We start from the raw sequence: 26,555 nt of genomic DNA, 5'->3' as shown, positions 1-26,555 counted from the left end.
GTTTGCTTTCCTTTCTGGTCTTCAACCAGGAATTAATGGGCATCACTGGGGAAACCATTCCACACTACACCAAGTCTTTCATTAATTCCCAATAATGTACACCTTGGAGATTATGATACATAACATGACATTTCATTGGTGTGTAGTAGTGACGAACCAGCAGGAAGTTACAACCGGCTTTCTAGTTTAAGCTGTTTGCAATGCAGTGTCTATTTTAGCTACTTTAAGCACTTGTTTTGGCCTCCCATCTGCCATTTTAAAGGGACAAGACAGCTATTAATGAAAAAATCTCTGTGCCTCTTGGACTACCAGCCTATAACCAAATAACAGTGGGGGTTTTTTAAAGTTATTTTTTGTTTTTTGCCTTTATTAGATAGGACAGCTGAAGAGAGACAGGAACCATGGGGAGTAGAGAGAGGGGGAAGACATGCAGGAAATGGTCGCGGCTGGGAGTCGAACTGGCGACCTCTGGGATGAGGACTCTAGCCTCTGTATTACCTCTTTTCGACCAACCCGAACTAGGTTGAATTTCCGGGCTGGTGCTTGCGCTGGTTCGGAGCTGGTTGAACTTGTGAACCAACACGGCACCCGTTTGTTTTTCCGCCCGCTCGAGAACGTGGAAGAGGCACGTCATGATTTACGTGACAGCTTTTCCCAGCAGCGCTAGCGCAAACTTTCCCTCACAACAACAACAACGATGGTGGACAACGGCAGCTTGTCTCCTCGGCCGACCACTGCTCTGCCTTGGAATCCATTAGTCTCTTTTATTTTTTCACTGCAGGACAATGGCGGAAACACGTTGGTTTGTGTTTTTGGTCACAGCAGCCCTGCCCTCGCCCCTGACGAAAGCAGTTCGCTGTTCTAGACCAGCAAAGAGTTGGAGCCCTCTGGAACTGGTTTTCCCGGTCGGTAGCCGGTTCACACACAGTTGAAACACGAAAAACCGGTTCTCAATCGAGTGCCGTCTCCGAACTGGCCCTGAAACTGCCTTGGTCAAAAAGGGGTATATGTGGGGCACTTAAACCGTTAGGCCACCAGCGCCCCTAATATTGATTTTTTTAAATGTTTTGTGATAAGAAAGAATATGTCAGTGTTAAAGTTCCATTGCTTCTGCTGCCCTCTTGTGGACAAAAAGATACAGTTCTTAGCATCGGCCTGTAGAACCGATTTACAGACATTCAATTTTCCATAACACATCAACTTAACGTTATCTCTTTTTCTTAATGCACAGAGGGAAAAACACACCCGAGCTCCAACACCAAATCCCAGACCGATGGAACCGACTCTGCACAGACAGTTCAGGATGTGATGGATGTGGAGGGTGTACATCTGGAGGAGGGAACCCTCGAAAAATCCCAGGGAGAAGACTCTGAGCTTAGCATCAGCTTCCAGGGCTACGTGGCTGAGCTGCGTCAGTGCCAGAGCAAAATGAGGAACGCCCAGATGCCCCAAAACAGCCGCAACCCACCTGAGGGCACGGACTGTCAGACAGATCTTTTCAAGGCCACAGTTGTCTAAAGGGAACCCCCTCTCACTGCTGCACTTTCAAAGCCTGAGGCACTGTCTTTAGAAAGAGAACAAGTCAAACAATGGGCTGCATGTACAAAGCTGTCAATTTACACTCCAAAAAGATGGATGTTATGGTGATAGATATTGTATATTTGTTACGAATGATGACGTTTTCTTGTTGCTTTTTAGTATTGGATGTAATTTTTGGAACAGTGATGTTTTTGTTATGGTATAGTTTAATAATGAGGTGCATAGCAATTCTATCAGAAGCCATGTTAGACTGAGGACACAATGGAAGAAGCCTGACTTTATTTTTTAGGTACCATTTTCTAATATGGACTCTAAGCTGGGACTTATTGGTTTATTTTAGGTAAATGAAATAAATTAAAAAAGGTAACCAAGAAGAGAAGTCATTGAAGTTATGCATTCATTTTGCATTTTGAGGCAGCTAGATTCAGTTTGAAGTTAAAAAAAAATTCAGTTGTCTTTGTTTGGGGATTTTTTGTCACACTACTTCCCATATTAGAAAGCGGTACCCATTTTTGTCAGACTTCATACTTGACAGGACAATGTTTTAAGGATCAAAAGGGAATCAAATCACAATTATCTTGGATGTTTAATTTTTTTCCTGTTAACATCTTCTTGTGTTTTTCTTATCATTCATGATGGTACCTTTATTGCATTGTACTTCCTGCTTCTGTGGTTTTGAGGTTGTCCACATGTGAAATGATTAAAAAGCTTTGATGGCTGCTTCCAACAAAACTGACACTGTTTCCTTTTGTACACAGTCGTTCTGATATTCCTGACAGCATGGAAAGCCTCATCAATTTTACCCTCTGCTGTTTAAAAAAAAAACTTGAAATACTCCTTTGTTTTGGTTTATGGCCCTAATGTTACGTAAGACATTCACAACAGTAAGATCTCTTTCTTGTCATATTTGGCTAGCTACCTGTGTTTGCTAACATAAGTCAATAATTAACATTTAAGCCGTCTTAGCTGAACAACCTCTTGTTAGGAAACACACTTCCCTCACCTGGAGATTTGGCCATAATGTGGACGTGCCGAGTAGTCACCCAGCCTCTTTCTTTGTATTTTTAGCTCAGCATCTGGAGAGAGATTATTACAGCCGGTGAAAATTAGGGGTTAGATTATGGGACTGGGGAGTTTGTCTTGACAGAGCATGTCACTGCTGGAATGTTGACAGCACATAAACGGTTACAAAGGCTCTTCCCTTTCATGCTTTCTGTATCCCAAAGGTCCTGTGATCATTGAATTCTTCAATACAACAGTAACAACATTTCACTTTCCCTTATCTTTAAAATTTGAGAGGTAAAAAAAGAATCCAGCTGTGAGTGTTTTGGTGTCTAGACTGCTTCAGACTGTGTTGAGAACCCACTGATTCTGTTCCAGGGTTAGCTATTTCCGTCTTTTTTGATGACAAAGCTGTCAAGAAGACTCCAAAAGCAAAGAAGAAAGATAAAAACAACTGTTAAATATACAAAAATTAAGAAACAAACAAAAAATGCTAAACAGAGAGTTCAGAGCATAGACTGTGAAAATGAGACAAGTTTTCCTAATATTTGATGGAAATGATATTTCCTATTTTATGTATAACATCTCTGTTTGACTTCTATGCAGTGGTGTGTCCAGCGGGGTGGCCAAGGGTGGCACCGGCACCCCTTGAAATCCAATAGGCCACCCCAGGGGCCACCCCAAAATCCTAAACTATGATTGGCTGTTTGCCTTGTCCATGGTGGGGTTTCTGTTAAAATCTTTAATTTGGGATGAGTTAAAAGGCTGACAGTAGATTTCTTTATTAGTTCCCTCAAATGTGACTTTGAAAAAACATATTTTGTAAGTCCTTAAAAAATTAAGCTTAGAATATTTATGCCACTTTGTCATGCTTTATTTTTTCAGTCAAAAGGAATATAACAACTGTTTAATACTTTAATGAAAGTGGGTTGTGAAGACAGAAAGGGTAAATGTTATTTATTTGTAAATGCACTGGCCACCCCGCCTATGTGAGAGCCTCAGTTGGGCCACCCCGGTCAAAAAGTTCTGGACACGCCCCTGCTTCCATGTGCCTGGTACATGCCTGTTTCTGTTAACCTTCAAAGCCCTAAATTGCCACACAGGCGGTCTGTTTGAGTGGTCAGCCAGACTACGTTACTTAAATGTTTTAAGGGTTATTGTTTCACCTATTCTGCCCAAACACTCAGAATGTCTAATTAGGAATTCAATTAGCCTAGCTAAATATGTGCTAACTGCACTGGGTTCTACAATATTCATATCAGTGATACTGAGTTGCCATATTTCAGTTTAACGTTGATGTAAGTTTATGTTGGTTTAACTAGCTAGAACTATCTAGGTCAGGGAATATACTCTATCAAACTCTAATTTAACTTTATCTTTCACTGATTTGCTGGGTATGCTAAACAGGCTATGGCTAATAAACTGGACTACAACTTATGGGTGCCCGTTACTGTGTTAAACTGAGCCTGTTGTAATTGCTCCCCTGGCAAAGCGACTTCATTCCAAGCTCACAAGTCAGTTAAGGTCAGTGGTAGACAGTAGCAGAGTAAATTTACTTAGGTACAGTACTTCAGAACACTTTTTGAGTATCTGTACTTTACTTGTGTATTATTTCTTGGAGGAACTTATTACTTTTACTCCACTACATTCAGAAGACTATTATTGTACGTTTTGCTCCACTACATTTCTATCAGTGCTCTAGTTACTCACTACTTTTGCTTTGAAGTCAGCTCATGAATTTCCTTCTCTTTTCTGAAATCTGATCCCTAAGACAGTGAAATGTGTTTGTGTAATTCTGTTTGTCTCAGGGGTTAAGTCATCCCTGTATATTGTGCGTCTCCACGGTTGAACGCTGAGCAAACACAGAGCAGGTCATTTAGAGGTGGGAATGATGGCTATAATTCTCCACCTGAGCACCCATGGCCATATCTTCAGCCCGTGTTAGAGGTTCTTGAAATGAAGAATGATACATATCGTATGAAATGATCACCTTGTTTCCCACTCTGCTCAAACAAACAAAAATTCACTGTCCAACCTGAGAAAGTTACGTACATTTGTTTAACTCCAGATGAACATTTCAAACTAAGTTGACTGTACTTGGAGAAACTTAGTTGAAGCTTTTATTCCATGGTATAGTTTTTAGAGATTTCAAGTAATGGTTTCTAAATGAACATGATGTAACAGAATGTACTCCTATGTAGTCTTAACTGCATTTATGTATTGTGAAAATGTGTTTTGAGATTTTTTAAGAAGTACTTTGAATACTTAAGTATTTTTAAAAGCAAGTACTTCAGTACTTTAACTCAAGTAATTATTTGACTGAACAATTTTCACTTGTATTGGAGTAATATTTGACCAGGAGGAGTTATACTTTGACTTAAGTAATGAAGCTGTGTACTTTGTCCACCACTGATTATAGGTGGGTTTAGAGCCCGGATTTGAAGTTGGTGAGTGAGGGAGAGGGTCTGAGGAGTTCCAGAGGGTGGGGGCATCGACAGAGAAAGCCCTGTCCCCCCCAGGTTCGGGTTCAGGCTGTAAGAAGAGGGATACCCCGGCCCGCCCCCTCTCCTATCTCTACTTCTGGAAAGTTTTGGTCTGTCCCTTCTCCCCATGTTTTGCTGACGAAGATAAACTGTGGGCGTCTGCGTGGAAGGTGTTAGGGAACACCAGCCGGGACATGGGATGCCTCACAGATAGACAAGCCTAATGACGCAATGGGTTTACGCAGTGCAGCTTGAAATTGTGAGAGACAGGATAAAACTTGCAGGGTTTCCCACGTTTCCTATGACCAAAAGCAGGCTGAGGACTCGGAAACTGACAGATATAACGTGACAGGCACAGCAAACGCTTTCCCGAGTTGTGGAAAGTGGCGTCTTCGAAAACCATGGACCAACAAACTTTCTTGATGGCATACGCTGTGGTACTTTTCCTATCTTGTGTTTTCACTGCACGAGCGGTAAGTTGTGTCCATCCTCTCTCATGCGTGTTATCTTTTTCTCCTTTCTGCGTGCATTTATAACTCCTCTTCCTCAATTTCAGCGCATACAATCCCCTATGTTTGACACTTTCATCTCCAAAGAGCCCCACGGAGGAAGCCGGAAAGGTAAGTTTTACCCCTAACCTGTGTTTAATGTAGGGGGGAAAGAGAGAGGAAGGGGGGTTCACGTTGAACTGGCAGTGAGTGTGACATATTTACAGCTGCAGACAGTTGTTGGTGCAACATAAATCTGCAGCATTTGAAAGCCAGTGCTTGTATAGGTCTGTTGTGTGCTGTATATCAGTGTGATTTAGCGTTATGAGGAGAGGATCATAGATTTACTGTCCTCTGATAAAAGCCTTGGACCAAGTCAAAGGTGTCTTGGTGTGTGAGGTACAAGGGGGAAACTGCACAACTCATATTGAGACAGCTCCTGATTTAACTCCTTTGTGTTTTATACGGTGGCCCTGAAGGACTTTTCAAATTTACAAAAGATGAAACACTTTTACAAAGTTGGAGACAAATTTATATTTTGGGAAACATTTACACATTTTATAAAACTAAATTTCATTAGCAAAACACTATTACCAAGGCCAAAACAAATCTACATTTAAGAAAACAAATTTATAAAAGATGAAACATTTTTACACTTTTACTTTTTCTTTTTTTTTATCACTTAGATTTTATTTCCATTTTTTTTTTCAATTTAAGCACAAACAAAAGACAAAGGAATCACAATTTGTTTTCTTAAATGTAAATTTGTTTTGGCCTTGATAAAAGTGTTTTTCTGATGTAATTTTTTTTTTATAAAATGTAAAAATGTTTTCAAAAATGTAAATTTGTCTCCAACTTTGTAAAAGTAATGTTAAATGGATTTGTACTTATATAGCACTTTTCTAGTCTTTCTGACCACTGCCGGAGCTGGGATCAAACCGCCAACCTTCCGACTGATAGACAACCGACTCTACCCACTGAGCCACAGCCGCCCCAAAAAGTGTTTCATCTTTTGTAAATTTGTTTTGTCCTTCAGGGCCATCATACTTTTACCTTTATTCACTGTCACTGACAACATATTTTTTGCTCTTTTTATTTATTTTAATTTTTTTTACAGTTCTTACTACAATGGGCAAAGAATGTAAATTCCCATTTCGCCAGGGTGGAAGGATTCATCATCACTGCATCACTGTCCTGTCCTCAAAACCATGGTGAGTCCTCATTGGCCAAACCCTGTCTACACAATCTAATGTTTTGGTTACTCAAACAATCTCTAATACAGTGTGAGCGTAAACACGCAAAGTTACCACATGCTCGCGTCGGACAAAGAGACAGCTCAACATTTGACAAGTACAGGTGCTGCCTCGTCATTTTTGGATTTGCTCAGACAATAACTCATAGACCACAAATTACACTGTCATACAAGCTGAAGAGATACGTCACGGATAAAATGACAGAAGCATTTGTATTTTTCTTTCATATAATGCAGTGATGGCTCTTCTTCTGCTTGAGGGAGAGTTGTAGTTTCATGTAATTGCAGCCCCTAATGATGAGGGATTTTTGCAACATTGTCTACAGGAAACATAATGAAATTTAATGAGATAATGAGCTAATTGGCTTATACAAACTGCTATTGGTAGAACCGTTGGTGTGCTTTGTTAAGACTTGTGTGTCCTAGATTAAGTTATTATAAAATGGTGCTTTGTCTAACAGTTTTTAAAGATGACATAAGATAAAACAGTGGCTATAGTCCAGTTCTGAAGCACATTATTTCTTCATACAGTTTGTCCTCAGGCTGAATAAACAGCTGTCACACTTCAAACCATCATGCTGTGTTTTTTCTTGCTTCAGATTGTGACACAGCAACTAAATCTTACTTTTTATTAGAAGAAAAAAACTCTTTTGCTAAAGGGCTTTCCAGTTCTTCTTCCTTGTAATTGAGACAAAAGAAGGGTGGGTGCCAGCAAGTTGGAGCAACATCAATGCAATTACATATGGCCCAACGTCTCGAGTCTTTAGTCCACCTACATAAAGCTTCTGCAATGGGACCCGGCGTGTTTGTGCAATGTGCTCATAAATTCAGTGTCAGGATGGTTTTGCATTATGTGGTAACGGTTCAGTGAGTGATGCCGAGGCATGTTGGTGTTACTTTGATTCATGTTGTGAATGATTGACAGAGTTAATGAGCGTTGCTTGGTCATGATTTCCTTTTGCACTCAGAGTCAAACTGGTCTCAAAGAGCGCAGAAGTTCAAACACAGATTTTCAGAGCAGCTTCATAGCAATTGAAGGTTTGAAGGATTTCGTAACATCATCTGTCATGGTTTGGATTTTTTTGTCAAAACGTATTTAGGTTTATTTTAAAAGAGTTAATCTTAAACTGCTGAACAAGAAGGTCAACTGATGCAAATGCCTGTTTCATGATTAAGGGATAGTGTGTAGTGAATGCGTGGTCATATGAAATAAAATCCAGACAGGGTGAGACTCCGACGCAATTGCTACTTATTACACATCTACCACCAAAATGTTCAAACAAGTTGACACCAATTAGTGATATAGCTGATCTTATGCATTTAAAAATGATTATGCAGCAAAACATGTTGTCTATAAGCGGAGCCACCGTGGGGGAAGAGGGTGAGGCCGGTTAGGGTTATGATTAGGGTGAGGGTTACTTAGGGTTCAGTAAGGTTATGAACAGGTTTGGGGATATGATTAGAGTTAGGGTTACTGTTAGGGTTATGGTCATGGTTAGGGTTGGGGTTGGGGTTAGGGTTAGGGTTAGGGTTTAAGGGTTAGGGTTATGATTAGGGTTGGGGTTAGGGTCAGGGTTACTGTTAGGGTAAGGGTTAGGGTTATGATTAGGGTTATGTTTATGATTGGGGTTAGGGTTAGGGTAGGGTTACTGTTAAGGTTACGATAGGGTTAGGGTTTAACGGTTAGGGTTATGATTAGGGTTGGGGTTATGATTAGGGTTGGGGTTAGGGTCAGGGTTACTGTTAGGGTAAGGGTTAGGGTTATGATTAGGGTTATGTTTATGATTAGGGTTAGGGTAGGGTTGGGGTTAGGGTTGGGGTAAGGGTTAGGGTTATGTTTATGATTAGGGTTAGGGTAGGGTTGGGGTTAGGGTTGGGGTTAGGGTTAGGTTTATGATTAGGGTTAGGGCTAGGTTTATGATTAGGGTTAGGGCTAGGTTTATGATTAGGGTTAGGGTAGGGTTGGGGTTAGGGTTAGGTTTATGATTAGGGTTATGTTTTTTTGAACCAGGCTGTAAACATGTTTATTATTGCTGCAAATATCTCCTTTTTTTGAATGGGTGTGTATGTGGTTTCCGGTGTTTCTGCAGCCAGCCTCAAGTGGACGCTCAATGAACTGCAGTTTAAAGAACTTCCCCATGGGCTTCATATTTACAGGAAGAGGTGCCAACAAATTTTATAAATTTGCTGGACTCCTTTCTGCAGATTGATTTGTTATGACGTGTGTGATCAGGTTGTCCCTAATGTCGCTCATGCTGTTCAGAGTTAACTACCGTTGGTATAAGGTTTTGACCAATCAGAATCAAGTATGTAACATAGTCAGAATTAATAAGAAGACAAGGTGATAAATAAAAGTAAAGCTCACTTTGTTGTTAACCTTCATAGTTTCAGTATCAAATTAATCCTTATTGACATACTTTGATATACTACATGTCATGTTAGCCAATAAACGACTATAATTCTATATTAGAAATCCAGTATAGTCATAAAGAAGACAAGATAAGATAAGATAAGATAAGATAAGATATACTTTATTGGTCCCCCATTGGGGGAAATTCTTTAGTTACAGCAGCTTACAACACGGGACAGGGGAATAGAATAATGTACTAACATAGTTAAAAAATATAATAACAATAATGATAGCAATGATAAAGGTAAAATAGAATAGAATAAGATAGAATAAAATAGAATAAAATAAAATAGAATAGAACAACATAGAATAAAATAGAATAAAATAGAATAAAATAGAATAAAATAAAATTAAATATGACAACTGTTACAGATGTATACACACTATGTACACTTCTATCTGATAAATAGATAAGGTATGTTAATGCATGGATAAAATTGCACCAGGTTATTTAAACAAACATACACAGAATGAAGAACAGTGCGATTCAGATGGATACAATAGTTATTTGTGAATGTGCCAAGTCACTGCCATGTAGTGGGATGAAAGATGAGAACAGCTGATTAACGTGGACATTGTAGTGCTGGTGTTAAATAGTCTGATTGAAGTCTTATTATCCTGCAAGATGGTCTTAAGGGAGAGATACTAATGTGCAGAGGATGACTTGATAGAGTCTCATGGTGATAATTGTTGCATTGCTCATCCATAATTTGATCACAGATGTTTCCTCCATTTGTAATCTGAGTGCTTATCTAATGACTGTATTAAATGTCTGTCTCTCCTTTTGTAGGTGCTCCCTCACACATAACTTTGACCGTGACCGAAAATGGGGCTTCTGTGCGCCGGATAAAACCCAGCCAAATGGTCAGTATGGTTAATCTGAAAGAATGATGAGTGAAAATGAATTCAATCCACTTACTCCAGTCACTGAGTTGTTCCTCGTTCATGTGTTTCAGTTTTTGTCCACGCGTCACGCAGAATCCCGAATCCCTGCCAGGTGAATCCGTGTCAGAACGGAGGCAGCTGCATGCTGATCCCACACAGACACTCCTTTGAGTGCTCCTGTCCAGAGAGCTTCAGCGGGAGACTCTGTGAGCAGAGTAAGTAGACACATTGTTATCACTCAATAAGTAACCGTTATAGAATAAGTTTTAATCATGCATAGCGTTAAAGACAGCTTCACGTAATTTCTAGATGTAGTAATAAAATGAGCATTTCAACTCTGTGTTGAACTTTAAAGCAGTAGTCAGACAAAAGAACAACTAAAGGTGCTGTGATAGGATTTGTCTTCTATTACGTGTATTGTATTCAGTATCAGGGTCTATAACGGAGAATTAGGGTCACATTAACCCTCCTGTTATGTTTGTTTCTCAGGACTGAGTCAATTTGACCCGGGCATGTTTAATTATCCAAAGTGTCAAAAACCAAAAGACCTAAAAAAAACAACAACATTGTTTTTATCTCATTATTAACTACATTACTTACTATTTGAATCAATATTTAGTGCAATGGTGTTCTTTACCTCTCACAGATCATGGTTCACTGAGGATAACTCACTCGTTTTCATAAAAAATCATGTTCAAACTTTTTTAAAGTACATTGGAAAGACCTACATATAAATACAATAGTTTTACATTACATAGGTTTTGTTTATTTTATTTTACATTTTGAATTTGTTTCTTTTTATGAAGTGAAGCCCAGATAGTTACGCCGTATTTAGCTTGTTTGGAAGGCATATATTGCCTAAATGGGCAGTGACCTCTGAATACAGCGAGCCTTTCATCCACTTTGAAATTAGGGCCTGGGTTATAGAGTGGTAGAAGTTGCTCTACCCACAATCCCAAAGAAACAATTATTATTTGACACTTAAGATAAGATAAGAGATAAGATACTCCTTTATTCGTCCCACAACGGGGAAATTCATGGAGTTACAGCAGCAAACAAAAAGGTGTACAGTACAAGAATTTCAACAAGAATTTATATAGAAAAAAAAAAGTCCATCAGAGACGACAGCTTGGCCATAATTCTCCTGTCAGCCACCACCTCCACAGGGTCCAGGACTGAGCTGGCCTTCTTCACCAGTTAGTTCAGTCTCGCTCTCCTGTATCCTGTCCGCCTACAGCAGGTGAAATCCTTCCAATGTGGCATTCGTGTCCGGTGTTAGCTCTGTTAGCATGATGCTACTCTGCCAGTATTCCCTCTGGTGCTGGGTTAGCTCGTCCACCTTATCTTAGATAGATCTCACATTCCTCATAACGGTGGGTGGAAGGACAGGTCGATGTCGTCTTTTTTAGCTTGCACCTCAACACCAGCATGTCATCCTTGCCTCCTTCTCAGCTTGCAGGGAACATCGGGCCTAGCATCGTTTCGCATCAACATGCTACAGGCTGCTAACAGCTGATCTCGTATGTAAACAATGTTACAATGGTTACACGCAGGATCTCCGGACACACACAGGAACAAAAATAGTAAAAACACCACTGCAAACGTAGCCAGTTTGGTGCCTATGGCCAACAAATGAGTCATTAAAAGACATGACAGGCTCCAAATACAAAGATAATTAAACTGATAAAAAAAAGAGTTGAATAAAGAACAACGAAGAGAGATCTGCTGCAACAAGCAGCCACTCGAGCGGCGCTTAGCAACGTAATGATCCCATTTAGCCTCCACTTTGACTGCTGGGTCAAATTGACCCAAACTGTACATATGTAATGTAAAAATCCAGGGGGGGTTGCAAATACGTGAAAGGAAGCATTTTCATTGTATGTGTTGATAACACTAATTAAGCGAAGAAGAATAAGTTTCATACCAAAAAATACCTTTAAAACTTTTTTTAAAATTTTTGAACTTTAAAGGCCCTGTGAGGAGTTTTGAACTGGCTGAGAAACCGACTGAAAATGATACTGATGCCTCTTTATGACCTTCAATAGCAAACAAGACCATCAGCGACAACACTGAGACCTTCTCTGTTGTCATTTTTAATGCCTGAAACCGCCCTGAGGGGGTAGGTGTCAGACCAGATGATGGACATCTTGCTTCAGTAACAGCCTTTATTTGACTGTTTTCATGGAAAATAAACACATTGCCTGATAAAATTGACTGTTAAAAGACAACAGGATGAGGTTTTTCTTGAAAACACAACTTTTGCATGTAAAGGACGAGATGAGAGGTATTACTTTGTCCACAAGGGGGCGCCAGAACTAATACAGGTTTTACTCCCCACGTCTGCAGATTTGAAGATCCAGTGGATGATTTTTATTTATCATGGATAAGTGCTAGCGCTAGTTAGCATAGCCACATAGCTACATGTTCGTAGCTGTGTACCAAGACACATGTCGACCTACTGACAAATAAAACAACAAGAAACAAAATCTGTGACCAATCGTTCAGAAAGGTCCTGCTGCAGGCGCCTCTCCGTCAGGATCAGATTCTGGATCAAATTCAGAGGGTTGAAGCAACGCGGGTCTGTGAGCAGACAACATGTAAACATTAGATCAACGTGCTGGACAGCCGAGGCCACATCCACTTCCTGAGGGGGCGTGGTCAGAGAGCTCATTCTCATTTAAAGGCACAGACACAGAAAACAGCCTGTTCTGAGCAGGGCTGAAAAAGAGGGGTTTACAGGCATGCCAAAATCTGATTTCAAAGTGTTTTTTTGAGCAATACACTTTAAAGACATGTTTTGGGGACCTCTTAGACCAATATATTTTGATAAAAAATAGCATAATATGTCACCTTTAAGACCTTATATTTGTAACATGAAGACTTTATTCCATTATATAAAGACTTGATTTTTGTAACATTTAGATGTAATTCTTCGTGAGATTGCCTCTTGGTCATTTTATGACTTTTTTTGTAAAATTTAGAAAATATTTGTATAAAATGATACCTTTCTTCTCTTAACTACTTACTCTTCATTGCCCACCTCTTCCTTGTCTGTCCTCTGTTTCGTGAGTTTTGTGTCTTGTGTCAGAGTTGTGTTGGTAATGGAAAAATAAGCGTTATGAGTCATTTGCAAGAAGGTTTCACCATGCATTCAAACTCATTTCACTGTTTCACCTCTGATACTATCCAAAAAACATCCCCCGAAACAAACAACACAAAAAATGTATCCACTTTGATTTCATCCGTCACAACTCAGCTCATTGAACTATGCTCTCTGTGCTCCATTGAGCTCTTCAATCTCTTCTCACATTTCCACACATCCCTTTTTTTTGTGCTTTTACTGGCTTTTTTTTTTCCTTCAGAAAAGTGCTATGAAACCGTACACCTGCGCTATTATGACACCGGAGAGTCTTGGGGCCGGATCCACCTCCGTAATGTGGAACAGTGCACATGTGTGGCAGGAGAAATCAAGTGTGAAAGAGTGCGCTACACAAGTAAGAAGTGCTTTTGCTCTTTTGCTTAAACCGTGAATTGTGTTTTGTTCTGTGGCGTGTTTTCGTTGAGTTGAAGGGAGTGACGCCAGATAAAAGGATTTGTTAAAGTTAAACTCTGTTCACTCTGGCACAGTGAGTGACAGGTAAGCAAACTTTCTTGATATTTACTTAGTTTGGAAGACCAAAAAACATGCCATTTTATTATTTCTGCTCTCTAATAAAGACTCCTTTAAGGGGTTTTTGGTTTCACAAACTTTTTTCATCAATCCTCAAATGACCAGGTCTCCTCCCAGCCTGAAGAAATGCTTTTATTCTTTGATCACAGTTCCATAGTTACAGGAGTAACCTCTCCATGAAAGAAAAGACAGATTATATGACTCACTGTGAGTCAGGCACGGTGTTTTAGGACACACCCCATGGGTCCGTAAGGTGCTTTCATCTTTGAGGGGGGATGTTCATGTGAATTTTACAGATACCCTGGCATAAAGGAGAGAATGGCAGTGGGTTGGTTTTGTGCTCCCTGAACCGAAACTGTTTTTCATCAATGGTAGGGGCTTGTCTTACAGTGGGTATGGGAAAGAAATCCTCCCCTTCAGCAAAAATCCACCTGAGTATGCTTTGAAATTCAGCTGTGTTTTAATCTTTCACTGAGATCATTTTTCATGTTTTTGGCTCATTCCAAAATAAATGCTTTTAAGATGACCTCGGTGCAGAAATGGCGTCATTGTTTTCCAACATTTTTCTCAGATGTTGCAATGGATCTTTGGGGGATACGTTTTTTATGCTACTCATAAAGAAACAAAAGACCCACGGCATGCTGAAGAAACAACACTGACTTGCAGCAATGTCACCTTATGAAGTTTAATCAGCTAACATTTCAGCTTCTTATTTATGTAACCAGCAGACCAACTTCAGAGAGACTTTTTCTGGCACGCTAGCAGCTAAGATGTTCGCCATTTTCATCAGTTAGTGGCATACTTTGCCAGCTTGCTGTATGGTGCTTGGCAGTTAGTGCCCACTAGGTTTGTCAGAGCTTTAATTTTTCAGCCGAGAACAGCGTCAAGGTGTTGAATAGAGCAGTGATGTGCAACAGTGAAGTTTTGTTCAAAAACAAACCACAACAATGAGCTGGAAGACGCTAAAGCAGCAAGCATCCTCAAAAAATGCTGAGGCTGCAACTATCTCAAATACTGATAACTACAATACTATGAAATGAAATGCTCCAAAACATGAGTAGCTTTTATATATTTTTTAATCAGCTGACTTGTGATTGTAGCAGAGCTCCTCCTCTGAAGCTGGTGGAGACCACAAACAAAGCTAAAAGACGAATAACATTGGAGCTTAATACAGGTTATTGTGGTATATTATTGTGGTATATTATAGTATGTATGGTACAAATATGTGACTTGGTTTGCCTGTGTGTGTCCAGCCTGTCGTTCCAACCCATGTCAGAACGAAGGAACATGTCGGATGATCACAGCCACCGGCAAAGAAGTGTGTAACTGCAGACGTGCATACAGCGGGCTGTACTGCAGCTTCGGTGAGTGAAAGCAGGACTGTGATAGCTAGTGATATTCTCTGTGTTTAAGTCCTGTGCACACATACATGTTCATGCAGTGCATGCATGTTCATGCACGTGTGTGTGTAGTATAATGGCTGAATTAATGGCTGCAGGTGAAGACGTGCTTCTAAACTTGCACTAAGCTGTTGTAACTGTTTCTGCTGAAGCAGACAAAGAGTTTTTCCTAAGACTTGTTCTGACTGATTCAAGTGTGAAGGAGAGATATCTACCTATCTGCATCCAAATATCGTCTGATTGCAGTTTTGTTGTTTACATTCTGCAGAATCCAGACAGGATTTAGATATCTGTTTGTTTTCTGTGTTTCTGCCATGTGTGTGCGTGCGTGCGTGTGTGTGTGTGTGTGTGTGTGTGTGCCTGTGTGTGTGTGTGTGTGTGTGTGTGTGTGTTTATGTGTGCAGAGCCAGAAACAGAGTGCTATAACAGCAAGGGCAGAGCTTACCGGGGGTTGGTGAACACCACAGTGTCCGGTGCCCACTGCTTGCCCTGGGACTCAGACCTGCTGTATGATGAGCTCCATGTTGGCACCATGGCCTCCTCTCCCAACAAGGGCCTTGGGGAACACGCCTACTGCAGGTGTGTGTGTGTGTGTGTGTGTGTGTGTGTGTGTGTGTGTGTGTGTGTGTGTGTGTGTGTGTGTGTGTGTGTGTGTGTGTGTGTGTGTGTTGGGTCAATTTGATAATAAGCCAGCTTAAAGTCTTGTAACATCATGTCTATTGATTGTGTATAAAGATGGTGAAGTTGTGGCTTTCTGCTAACCACAACACAAAGAACTGACTGATAAAACAGCAAAGCTCCCTCAGGGTGGTACAATTCACAGCAGAACAGATCCTTGTGTTGATGTCAAGCAGAAACTACAGTTATGGAGAGGTTAATAAGGCTTATGTTAATGTAAGGTACATTTTCTCTCCTTTTTAACAGAGCTGGCAGTCATGGTGTTATACGGCTTTTTATAGCATCAAAATCTGACCACAGCTAAACTTCTCAGAACAATGATCATTCGATCAGTCAATCTATCAACAAGCTTTATTTATAGAGCAACTTTCATACAAATCAAATGCATTCAAAGTGCTTAGATAATGTCTTTACATAAAACAGAAATGGATTAAGAAGTAGAGACTAATGTGCACCAATTGCAAAGAAATGTATGCAATTAAACAACAAAGACATAGGGAAATAGATAAAAGATGATAAATAAATAAAAAGGTAAAGATAAAAGTCTAAGATAAACATAAGCACTGAAAATAGAAACAGAAATGAGAAGTTAATTAATGAAAATTGAAGAGTTAAAGATAAATAAAACAATAGAATATTAAAACAAATATAAAGTGACATTAAAATGCTGAAATTATATTAAGTTATTAAAACTCTGCTCAAAAACCAGTCTAAATAGAAGGGTCTTTAATTTACATTTAAAAGCTTCAATTAATTTTTTTATTTATTATTTATTAGGATCCCTATTAGCTTCCACATTGTGGTTGCTTGTCTTCCTGGGGTCCACACAGCAAAACAAAAACAAGAAAAACAATGATTTAAAATCACACATTATCCATAGAACAAAAATGCAATAGCAGCCAATTATAAAAATCAAGAATGAAAATGAAAAACAAACGAAGTATCTGAGCAAATAAACAATGAGTAGCATTAAACTACAAAATAATGGAAACAAAAACAAAATTGTCACGAAAACATGGCATCAAAAATTAATAAAACAAAGACTTTCAAAACAGAGATTACATAATAATGTCTATGAGGAATTCATCAGCATTTGTTTAGGTGACTTTTTAAAGGAAAATATTTTTTTGACCATTCTCAAATTGATTTTAAAGTATGACCCATGTCCCATCTGTCCACATGGAGTAGACAAGCTGTGACCTATATTGCAGATGGCCAGTAGGAGGAGCTCCAACTATTTTGGCGTAACTTTTTAAGAGCTGTTGTGTCATCCATCTATGGGCATAAAAAAATAATGTAACTGAAGTTTTACAATGAGTTATAGTTTGTTACGTTTGTAATTATAAAACCAGATAGTTCTATCTAGAAGGGCACATTGTGTTACATCTTTTATTAAATCCTGCTCTAAAGCTGGAACATCAGACTTCCTACCCTGAGTTAGCAAACTCTATCTGCTAGTCTCTCTGGCAGCAAACATTCCCCATAAACCCGCCATGTGTATCAAAGAAACACACGGACAATCCAGCCTGCGTGTGATGAAAAACAGGTCTTATCTTCTCCACATTCACTCTTCTCTTTCGTTCGGTTTGGTTGTTGCTATGACTACCCAGTAGCCATATCGTTTGCCCATAGCAAATGGTAAGGGCAGAAAAATGTCCCAAATATCAAAGGAGAGCCCGTTTCAAGCAAACACTGGGATTTTACTTTTTTTCTCGAGGCACAAACACACACAGAGAGCGCCAGAGAGGCTCAGACTGACTTTGAATTTGTGACTTCACTGCCAAAAGAGAAGCAGCCTCATTCCTGATCATTAAAAAAGACATTCTCTGCCTCCTTAATCTAAGAGAAGTGTGTAGACCTTGTTAGCCGGTTAGCTCCCGTAATATGTTGTGTTTGGGAAAAAAAAAGCGATGGCACACCTACACACACTCTGTCTGCTGTGTTTCTGTTGTGTGCAGAAACCCAGATGGAGACAAGAAGCCGTGGTGCTACACGCTAAATGACGGCGCCATCTCCTGGGAGTACTGTGACGTCCCCTCCTGTGTTATGCCTTTGTGTGAGTAGAGGACACAGGAGATTTTGGGCCTTTTTTTCAACATATTAAGGTGCTTAATTGCACTTTTTCAAATGTGTATTATTGTTCGTTTAATTACTGATTTGTTGTGTTGAATGATTTGATTCACTTCCATGATGAATCTGTAAGAAATGCTTTTTGAGCTTGATTTGCATCTATTCATATATTCTTGTCATCCTTGCTTTATTAGGTTAATTTTATTAGTTTTTGCCCTTGGTTATTATTGGTTTTCATGTTTATATAAGCCCTTCTCTAACGAGCTTTATCAAGGATGGCATTGATTCCATCATAATAACGTGTGAAATGCTACGTCTTTATTTCCCAAGGCCGCTCGCTGCATCATTCAATATCTCCAGCATCCCTGCCTGGATTATAAGACACAGTCCGTAACACTTGTCGTCCGAGGAACATTGAAAAGCATCCAAACAACTCATTAAAATGCCTCCGCTTTTAATTAGAAATCCAGTGTTTGTGATAGAAACCGAAAGCGCGGAGAATACAGCTAATCCCAGCTGAGTCACGCTTGGTACGCTCTGGAGAGTTGAAGTCAAATGTTGTTTTTTTTAAACGTGGGCTCGATGAGATAAGGGGGGGAATAAGGTCCTGACTCATCCTGAGTCAACAAGTCATGTCAGGTGGAGCCAAATGTTAATGTGTTGAGTGGGATTTGGCACAAGCGGCTGTCTGTCACGAAGCCAGCGGAACGCTCCAGATCCTTCTCACTAGCTTTCCCCATCTGCTGTGCACTCATCGACATATGATTATCTGCATTAGGATGCTCTGTTATTATGACATGATCACACTATAGATGAGCCTTTCTGCTTCTTGCAGGGGAGAATCTTCCAGCTGAAAAATCCAAAGTATTCAGAAGAGGTACTTAGGAAATGTGTTAGTGAAATATTCTAGCTGGTAGAATAGTTTGTAGTGGATTAGTTTGTTTTAGCTGTTCATTTGTAGATTAAAGCTCCTGTGAGGAACTTTCAGTTTGGGTTAATTTTGGCGCCCCTTTTGGTGCCCCTCTTACATCTTAGCGTGTTTAAGTGATGTTTTAAACCCTCCTGTTATGTTTGTTTCTTAGGGACCGCAAAAATGTTCCTGGGTCAATTTGACCCGGGGCATATTTAATGATTCAAAAGTGTCAGAACCCCCAAAAAATCCCAATAAACATATTTTAATCTCATTATTAACTCCATTACTAACCATTTAAATCAATATTTAGTGCAATGGTGTTCTTTAATTCTCACAGATCATGGTTCAATGAGGGTAACTCATTCGATTTTTATGAAAATTCATCTTAAAACTTTATTTAATGTACATTCAGGTTCAGTTTACTTTATTTGTACTCATAGGTAAACTTGTTTTGCAGCCAGTAAGATGTTAGATCAATACAGAGTTAGAAGACAGATTTCAGACAGAACAAACTACTTAATGTGCACGATATCAGGAGAAAAGTTATAACACATATAATACTGTAACAGCTCTACTGTTTGTTAAACGTGTTCAGTGTAGGTGTTCTTAATTCCTACAGTGTTGACGGTTAGTGAAGGCATCAGGAGAGGTGTAGAGTGTGCGAGCGGGAGAGAGGAGAGACAAGAGGAGAAGTTTATCATTCATTCAAACATTGATTGTTGCTTTGTTGGTCGGCGTGCTCACGGCTGACAGTGACCACCCGATTAGTGAAGCTCAACGTGTTCACGAACCGGCTCGTCATCCCTACAGTGTCCGGACTGACGCTACAATACATTTTCTGTAGGACTTACTAAATGTCATTAATTCTTCTGCTTGTCAGAGGCCCCGTGGTTAGAGCTTTTTAGACTCTGATCAGGACTACAGGCCTGAACAAAGCACCTCATCGGGTCAGAGGGGACAGGCCCGAGGTCGAGCGAGAGGGGCGGTTAGTAGAGTCAGGGGAAGCAGAGGCAGGGGACGGGGACGAGGAGTACACGCGGGGGAAATGTACTCGCAGGAGGCGGGCAGAACCGCAGGACGGGATTTGAATGGTTTAAAATTTTGGCACCCAAAAAACGGTGATTGGTTGGTGTTTTCCCAGGTTTACTCCGGCTGTAGATAGCAGCTTTTCTTTGCTCTTTTGTAAGAACACATTATGTATTGATTACCATCAGGACATAAAGATCCTTTTAACCAGTATAACAAAAAGTGTATCTAAATCTGATTACCAACCCCAGCTTTAAGCCAAGCAGAAGAAGTTGCATACTGAAAAAATACGTTTACATTTTTCTTTAGATTTTTGAACTTTGTTGTCAAATTGACCCGCAACATAACAGGAGAGTTAAACAAAAAATCTCATGTTTCTTTTTTTTTTTTTCAGTCAAATGTGCTGTGAAAAAAGTAAAATAATCACTTTTTATGACACCTACCCTGCTACAGAAGTTTTGGACATCAAAAATAACAACATAGAAACAGTTCATCTTCTTTCTTATGTTCTGGTTTGCCTTTGTAGACCTTCTAGAGGCCTCAGTGTTAATATCGGTCTGTTCTATAACCAGATTAAAAACTCCTCACAGGAGCTTTAAAGTAGCACCATATTTGAAACAAAGATGCTCTAACCTTGTTTTCTCTTGAAGCTTCCTCTAGAAGAATGACCCTGCCTGCTGCTCGAAAACGGAACCCCTCCAAATCAAGCAAAAAGCCTGTGTGTGGGAAAAAGCACAAGAAGAGGTTATCCATAGCCAGGGGGAGGATTTTGGGTGGAACTTCTTCACTTCCTGGTACTCACCCTTGGATGGCAGCCATTTACACCGAACAAGAAGACTTCTGTGCTGGCACCCTGATCTCGTCTTGCTGGGTCCTCTCTGCCGCTCACTGCTTCTTCCGCAAGTATGTCGTGGACACAGGTTCGAGTCAGCATTGTGAAAATAAAAAAGTTGATTAAATAGTCACAGTTATGAAAGGGGGATTCTTTCTTTTTCCCAATCGTATTTTTATTGGGGTTTTTTCAAATTAAAAAACAAACAAACAAAAAACATACATACAAACAAACAAGAATATAAACAAGGCAGCTCAGACATTTTACAAAAGGACAGACTACTAGAAAATATAAGATACACAGTCTTCTGTCTGTTGTCGCTGAACAAGGGGTCATACATCCAAACGTAAGTCATTTAAAGACTTTGACCCTTTGGCATCACAGCTTTGTGAACACGCCAAATTTAGACGAGCGTGCAGTTCGAGGAAAACCTAAAAACATCCCATGCAGTGAAGCGGTCAACAAACAGGCAAGCTGCTATTGTTCAAATTCACATAGCCTTGGACACAGCATTCAATCATTTAAGTGGATGTCACTTTAACTGCCATTTCATCTCCATTAAACTGCTGGTTGTAGAGGATTCATTACATGATACCTGCAAGGCTTTCCTGCGAACACACTGTTAAAGCCAAGCTGTTTTTAGTTCCAGCCGGGATTTGATTAAACTAATTAAAAAGTCCACAATGTTCATCACACCCCACAGCACAAAAGTGATGAACATAATGAAGAACATACTGGAGATTCTGCTATTATTAGAGTCTTAGCAGCAGTGAGTCTGAGAGCCAGAAGATCATTAAATCTGGTTTCAAATTGAAAGGTTAAATCCTCTGGGAAGCTACATGCTCTAGATAATTATCAGGGAAATCTGCTCTTTGGAGTTGAATCTTTTTGTACACTTATAGAAACGTTTGCCCGGATGAGTTTTGGTGTCCAGGGGGATCAAACCCAAAGGGATCATCTACAGTAACTTGAAAGGGAACTAAGAATGCATTCTCTTACAATGGACTGATAGAAATGTGTCTCCCCACTCAGCCCACTGATGTCCCAAATTCGCGTGGTCCTCGGACAGCACCATTTCAACGCCACTGGCCTCAACACCAGGACATTTGGAGTGGAGCGGTACATCTTTCCGAGAAAGTTCTCCGTGTTTAATCCAACGCTACATGACATAGGTAATCACTGAACACACACACGCTCAAATACACACCGAATACCACGTGATGCACGTAAACTAGAAGACCTGTCTCCATTCAGAAACTCAGTGAAGACGCCACTCTGTGTGCACAGCTGTGGTTCACCGAGCAGCTGTGCTCCCCTGTATGAACACACACAGACTTACACACTAACTGACTGCTGGGTGTGGCAGTTTCATTGGCGAACGGAGCCTCCAAGTCTACCACTTGTTTCATCATTTTTAACCATTTCTCTCTCTCTCTCTCTCTCTCTCTCTCTCTCTCTCTCTCTCTCTCTCTGTCTCTCTCTTGATAATGCTGAATTTTTGTTGCCAGTTCTGGTCAAACTGAAGAAGCAGAACGGAAGGTGTGTGAGGAGGACCCCGTTCATCAGACCCATCTGTCTCCCAGACAAAAACATGACGTTCCCTGATGAATACTGCTGCACTATTAGTGGCTGGGGACACAAGAATGAGAGTGAGTGATGAGGAAATTATGCCACGGTTACTTTATGATAATGGCTGTCTGCTTTCATACACTGGAGCAGATCACACAAGGTCTACTTTGTATGGGGAGTGCAACATCTTTATTTATGCTCCAACATCCAGAAAAGAGTGAAAAAACTAGCATCAGTAAATCAACATCAAGTGTCTGCACACCAAGTCCCTCCATAGGTCCTAAAAGCTACTAGCTAAATCAGGTTGTAGCAATAAAACTTACAACATTTGGAGGTAATGCTTGTGCAAAAGCACAACCCAGAGACAGAAAGAGATTCAAGCTTTAGCTCAAATTTCAAAAGAATATCTCTTAGTGATCTATAAGTGTAGCTTTCAATCCTTTTCAAATGTCTGTTATTATATTTTGAAGTGCATAAGTGTGTTTTAGAGTAAGTAGTATATAGTTTGGAGTAGTGAGAGCTTATTTCAGATCTCGGCCTTGTCTCGGAATCGAAAGCATTTTTACTCGGTCTTGTCTCAATCTCGGACTGGGCTGACTCCGTATTTTATATCAAGACCGGTTGAGACCACCACTGATGCACTCTGTGTCCCTGTCATTGCTGTGATAAGAGAAAAAAACGAAACTTAAGGAGTCAAAAGAAAGGCAACAAAGACAAAACCAAACCTTGTTTGTTGCTGTCAATTATATTCAAAGCAAACTTAAATAAAACAAACAGAAGTCTTTTATTTTGTTAACTCTCATAATGATTTTTCATTGATATATATGGTCTTGGTCTTGTCTCGGTCTTGCCCTGCCTTGCTCTTGGTCATGATCTTGACTCGGTCTCGATCCCTAAATGGCCTGGTCTTGGTCTCGGTGCACTCTGGTCTCGGACATGTCTTGGTCTTGGTTAATGTGGTCTTGACTGAAACACTAGATGGAGTGAGAAGGAAATATTTGGTTAAGCTAACACAACTTGTCTGATTACGTAAGTTACGATAAACTTCGTTGCTAACATTTTCATTTTATCATTTTGGGACAGTATGTACAAAACTGTCTTTCCTTACACCTTTCTTTTTTACATTATCAGAAAGAGTTGAAGTGTCTTTACATATCAACTGTATAAGAAAGTTACCTAATATTCTTAACATGATGAATCTTAACAGGCTAATGCTATTTCTGTCTGTTAAGCTAGCTAAGGGAGTGACAAAGCAGTTGAAGCTAGCAGATACTGGTTAAGCTTATTTAGTTAAGCCCTAATCTCAGTTTTAAAACTTGTTTGTTCAGTTTAGGCTGATTTAATTCACAGTACACAAATCTCTTAATCTCAGACTAACTGTATAACTCAGCTAAAACTTAGATGGAGCTGTTGCATGGCTGGAAATGTTAATGTTGGGAAATTACATGAAAATTCACATTTTCTCTGTAGGCTATAGGTCAAAAGTGATCTTGTATTGAAACTGCTTATTTGTGTTTTATTTGACAGAGGCAGAGAGTTACTCCAGTCTACAGGAAGCTGGAGTCAGACTGGTTTCTCACAGCACTTGTCGGAAACCAGAAGTTTATGGCAACCATGTCACTGCTGACATGATATGTGCTGGGCTCAACGGCTGTTCCGACGCCTGCCAGGTAGGAGAGCGTTTTCATAAGGCCGACGATGATTAATAGATCCAAGATAGCTTGAATAGAAAAATAAATAAATGTAAAAATGATACTGACTGAGAGATCAGATTAAAATTGTGTTGATTCTTTATGAGCACATTAAAGGCTGATTTATACTTCTGCGTCTCCCCTATGCAGCAGGGGCTGACGCGGACATGAGCCCCACATACTTGTGCGTCGGTGTGTCTATGTCGCGCATCAATTCTCCTCCTAAACGCCTTAGGGCAATGTGGTCCCTCTGATAGCCGGCCGCCTGCTTCCGGTCCCGCTACGATCTCTGTTTACTTTTCCACAGAGATTCAGAGCGTGTTATGTTAATCTACAGCTGATACATGTTGCTGTTTATCATACAGACATGATTACATGAAGAATAGAGAGGAGGAGATGAATACACGGCCGTTGTGCGGCCGATGTCCGGGATCCCGGAAGTGTTGTAAATGCGGGAAAGACAAAGCCGCCGAGCGGACCAATCACAGAGCTTGCGGTCCGCGTCGGCTCTACAGGGAGTTACATTTTAGAGGAGGTGCACGTCAGCTACGTGCGTAGGCCTCGGCTTAGGTACGGGAGCTACGCGGACCCCCGGCGTAGGGTACGCCGTTGATTCAACGCATAACTCAAGCGCTAACCTTCGGCCGCAAGAATTGAAGCCAATGTGAAAGTGTTAAAAACAGCAGTTTCTCGGGTGTCCGCTTGAGACTGGATCCGGAAATACCGGAAACCCCATACACAGAAATTCAAAAAAGTCGATCTTTACAGCAGAAATAAACATGTTGACAGTCTGGTACAAAAGACGAGTGTAGTCTGGATAGCTAATTTCCTGATCAGCACACACTGTACTGGTTTTGAATTTTTTCATAACGCTGCAATTTCAAAGAGATTATGATTACGAGTTTTCCATTATGACAGGCACAGCTGACTTGATTGACAGGCGGGAAGACTGTAGCTGTTAGCAAAAGGCTTGAGGCCCGCATCTTTACCTCACACTAGCTCCACAGATGTTAGGTTAAGTTCAACATTTCCAATATGGCACCTGCAGATGATTTGCTTGAAAACAGCGCTTCAGAAACAGATGGGTGACGTCATGGATATTACGTCCATTATTTATAGTCTATGATATAACCGTGTGGGTATTTTCATCCAATTGGATTCAATGTGATGACAACAACTGTTAAACTTGTAGTGTTCCCTTCAAAAGGTTGTTGGCACACTACCATTAGCTTCATAAGGTAAAAAACGTTAGCTACAAAAACAGTAACATCTGGCACTTACATATCCTAAAATTTAGACTTACATGGAAAGGAAGTTGTGCCTGATGGATAACTCTCCATTAAGTAAAGATTTAGTATTTAACATCGCTGATTTGAGTTAAACTGGAGTAGTTTTTCATTTAGTCTGTTTGCTCTGCAACTAATAGAAATATGGGAAAAGAAGACTCTGGGAGCCGTCAAAGCAGCTGATGTCTCTGCTTTGTAAGGGTCAATATCATCAAATCAACCAAAGGTACCAGAGTGGGAACTGAAGACAGCAGGAGGGAATCCCCTAAAGTAAAGTGCTGAGGGGTTAGCAATAGTCTGAAAGCTGCAGGGATGTCTTCAACCTGCTGTGCAAAATGTGTGTGTTCCTTCCTTTCAAATTAAATGTCACAGTTGTTTATTTACCTCATGGGAAGCGTAAAATTGTATGTGTTATATTAGATTTCAAGTGTGTGACTCAGCCGCAAGTTTGGTTCCACTTTGATCTGTGGTTGTATGTTTATGTGAGCGGACTTTGTGTTTCCCCAGGGTGACTCAGGGGGCCCACTGGCTTGTGCGAAGGATGATGTCAGCTTCCTGTATGGGATCATCAGCTGGGGGGACGGCTGCGGACGCTCGGGAAAACCAGGAGTTTACACTAGAGTGGGGAACTATATTGACTGGATCAATTCAGTGATCAAACGCAAACCAAAGGCTTCATGAGCGGACATTACCTGGACACTAGTTTTAATATATTAGATTTAATATTTTATTATTGTACTGTATTCTGTTTTATTTGTATCTTTTGTACTGTGAAACATGGTTCGACTGAATAAACCTTTGCTGACTTGAGAAATCTTTGAGTGCCTTTTAAAATAATGGATAATAACTTTTGACAGTCAAGGTATTTTCACAAAACAACCTCAAACCTGTTCACTGCATCATCACTTTGGTCTGTTTTCATTGATATGAATATATGAGCTCAGTCTATAGAGCTCATAAGATTGTTCTTTGACAACAATATAAGGGTGAATTTATAAAACGATGGTATCACAGAGTTAAACTTAAGTGAAACTTATATACAGTGTTTCATTAATGAGTGGACATATTCTGTTTTCCATGATTACCAGTTAGTTTGAGTCATTTACTTAAGATCATTTCACTTAACCTGGTCCTTTGACTTTTTTTCTTGATTAAAATTCAAGCAATTGGCCTAGCAGTTTAGGGCGTGCGCCCCGTGTATGGAAGCTGTAGCCCTTGTCGCGGAGGCTGCGGGTTCGATCCCGGCCTCAACCATTTGCTGCATGTCTTCCCCCACTCTCTTCTCCCCACATTTCCCGTCTCTCTTCAGTTGTCCTATCCATTAAAGGGAAAAAATGCCCAAATATGTAACTTAAAGCACT

General features: G+C 40.2%; 2 protein-coding genes across 7 annotated transcripts in view; both read left to right on the top strand.

Annotated features, from left to right (window-relative positions):
• Positions 1-2,271, top strand: part of LOC117807289 (regulator of G-protein signaling 12-like) — a 55,142-nt gene extending 52,871 nt beyond the window's left edge. For 3 of the 5 annotated variants that reach the window (XM_034676514.1, XM_034676516.1, XM_034676515.1), the window contains one exon: positions 1,232-2,271. In XM_034676514.1, the coding sequence (XP_034532405.1) occupies positions 1,232-1,518 (287 nt within the window). In that variant the 3' untranslated portion in view covers positions 1,519-2,271. The remainder of the gene's footprint in view (positions 1-1,231) is intronic. The other 2 variants (XR_004629941.1, XR_004629942.1) reach the window with 1 other exon arrangement.
• A 2,747-nt stretch (positions 2,272-5,018) lies between these two features.
• On the top strand, positions 5,019-26,008 carry LOC117807055 (hepatocyte growth factor activator). 2 transcript variants are annotated; one of them, XM_034676104.1, is made up of 15 exons: positions 5,019-5,497; positions 5,581-5,644; positions 6,630-6,723; positions 9,965-10,038; positions 10,131-10,274; positions 13,422-13,553; positions 14,983-15,093; positions 15,534-15,708; positions 17,766-17,863; positions 18,713-18,754; positions 20,467-20,719; positions 21,681-21,820; positions 22,157-22,297; positions 23,745-23,887; positions 25,702-26,008. In XM_034676104.1, exons 1-15 carry the CDS (start codon positions 5,426-5,428, stop codon positions 25,873-25,875), a joined length of 1,857 nt encoding a protein of 618 aa, XP_034531995.1. In that variant the 5' UTR covers positions 5,019-5,425; the 3' UTR covers positions 25,876-26,008. The 2 variants fall into 2 exon arrangements, with proteins under 2 accessions (XP_034531995.1, XP_034531996.1); XM_034676105.1 differs by lacking the exon at positions 18,713-18,754.
• The last annotated feature ends 547 nt before the right edge of the window (positions 26,009-26,555 follow it).

The sequence above is a fragment of the Notolabrus celidotus genome, chromosome 23 (assembly GCF_009762535.1).
Source record: "Notolabrus celidotus isolate fNotCel1 chromosome 23, fNotCel1.pri, whole genome shotgun sequence".
In the NCBI taxonomy this organism is placed as follows: Eukaryota; Metazoa; Chordata; class Actinopteri; order Labriformes; family Labridae; genus Notolabrus; species Notolabrus celidotus.
Note: the sequence above shows the minus strand (reverse complement) of the source record. Positions and strands in the feature narration are given on the sequence as shown.

Excerpts from the sequence above, each read along its gene's own strand:
- LOC117807055 (XM_034676104.1), top strand. The coding sequence starts at position 5,426 with ATGGACCAACAAACTTTCTTGATGGCATACGCTGTGGTACTTTTCCTA. Across the intron at positions 13,554-14,982 it reads TGAAAGAGTGCGCTACACAA|CCTGTCGTTCCAACCCATGT; the intron begins GTAAGAAGTGCT and ends GTGTGTGTCCAG. Across the intron at positions 20,720-21,680 it reads GCTCACTGCTTCTTCCGCAA|CCCACTGATGTCCCAAATTC; the intron begins GTATGTCGTGGA and ends CTCCCCACTCAG.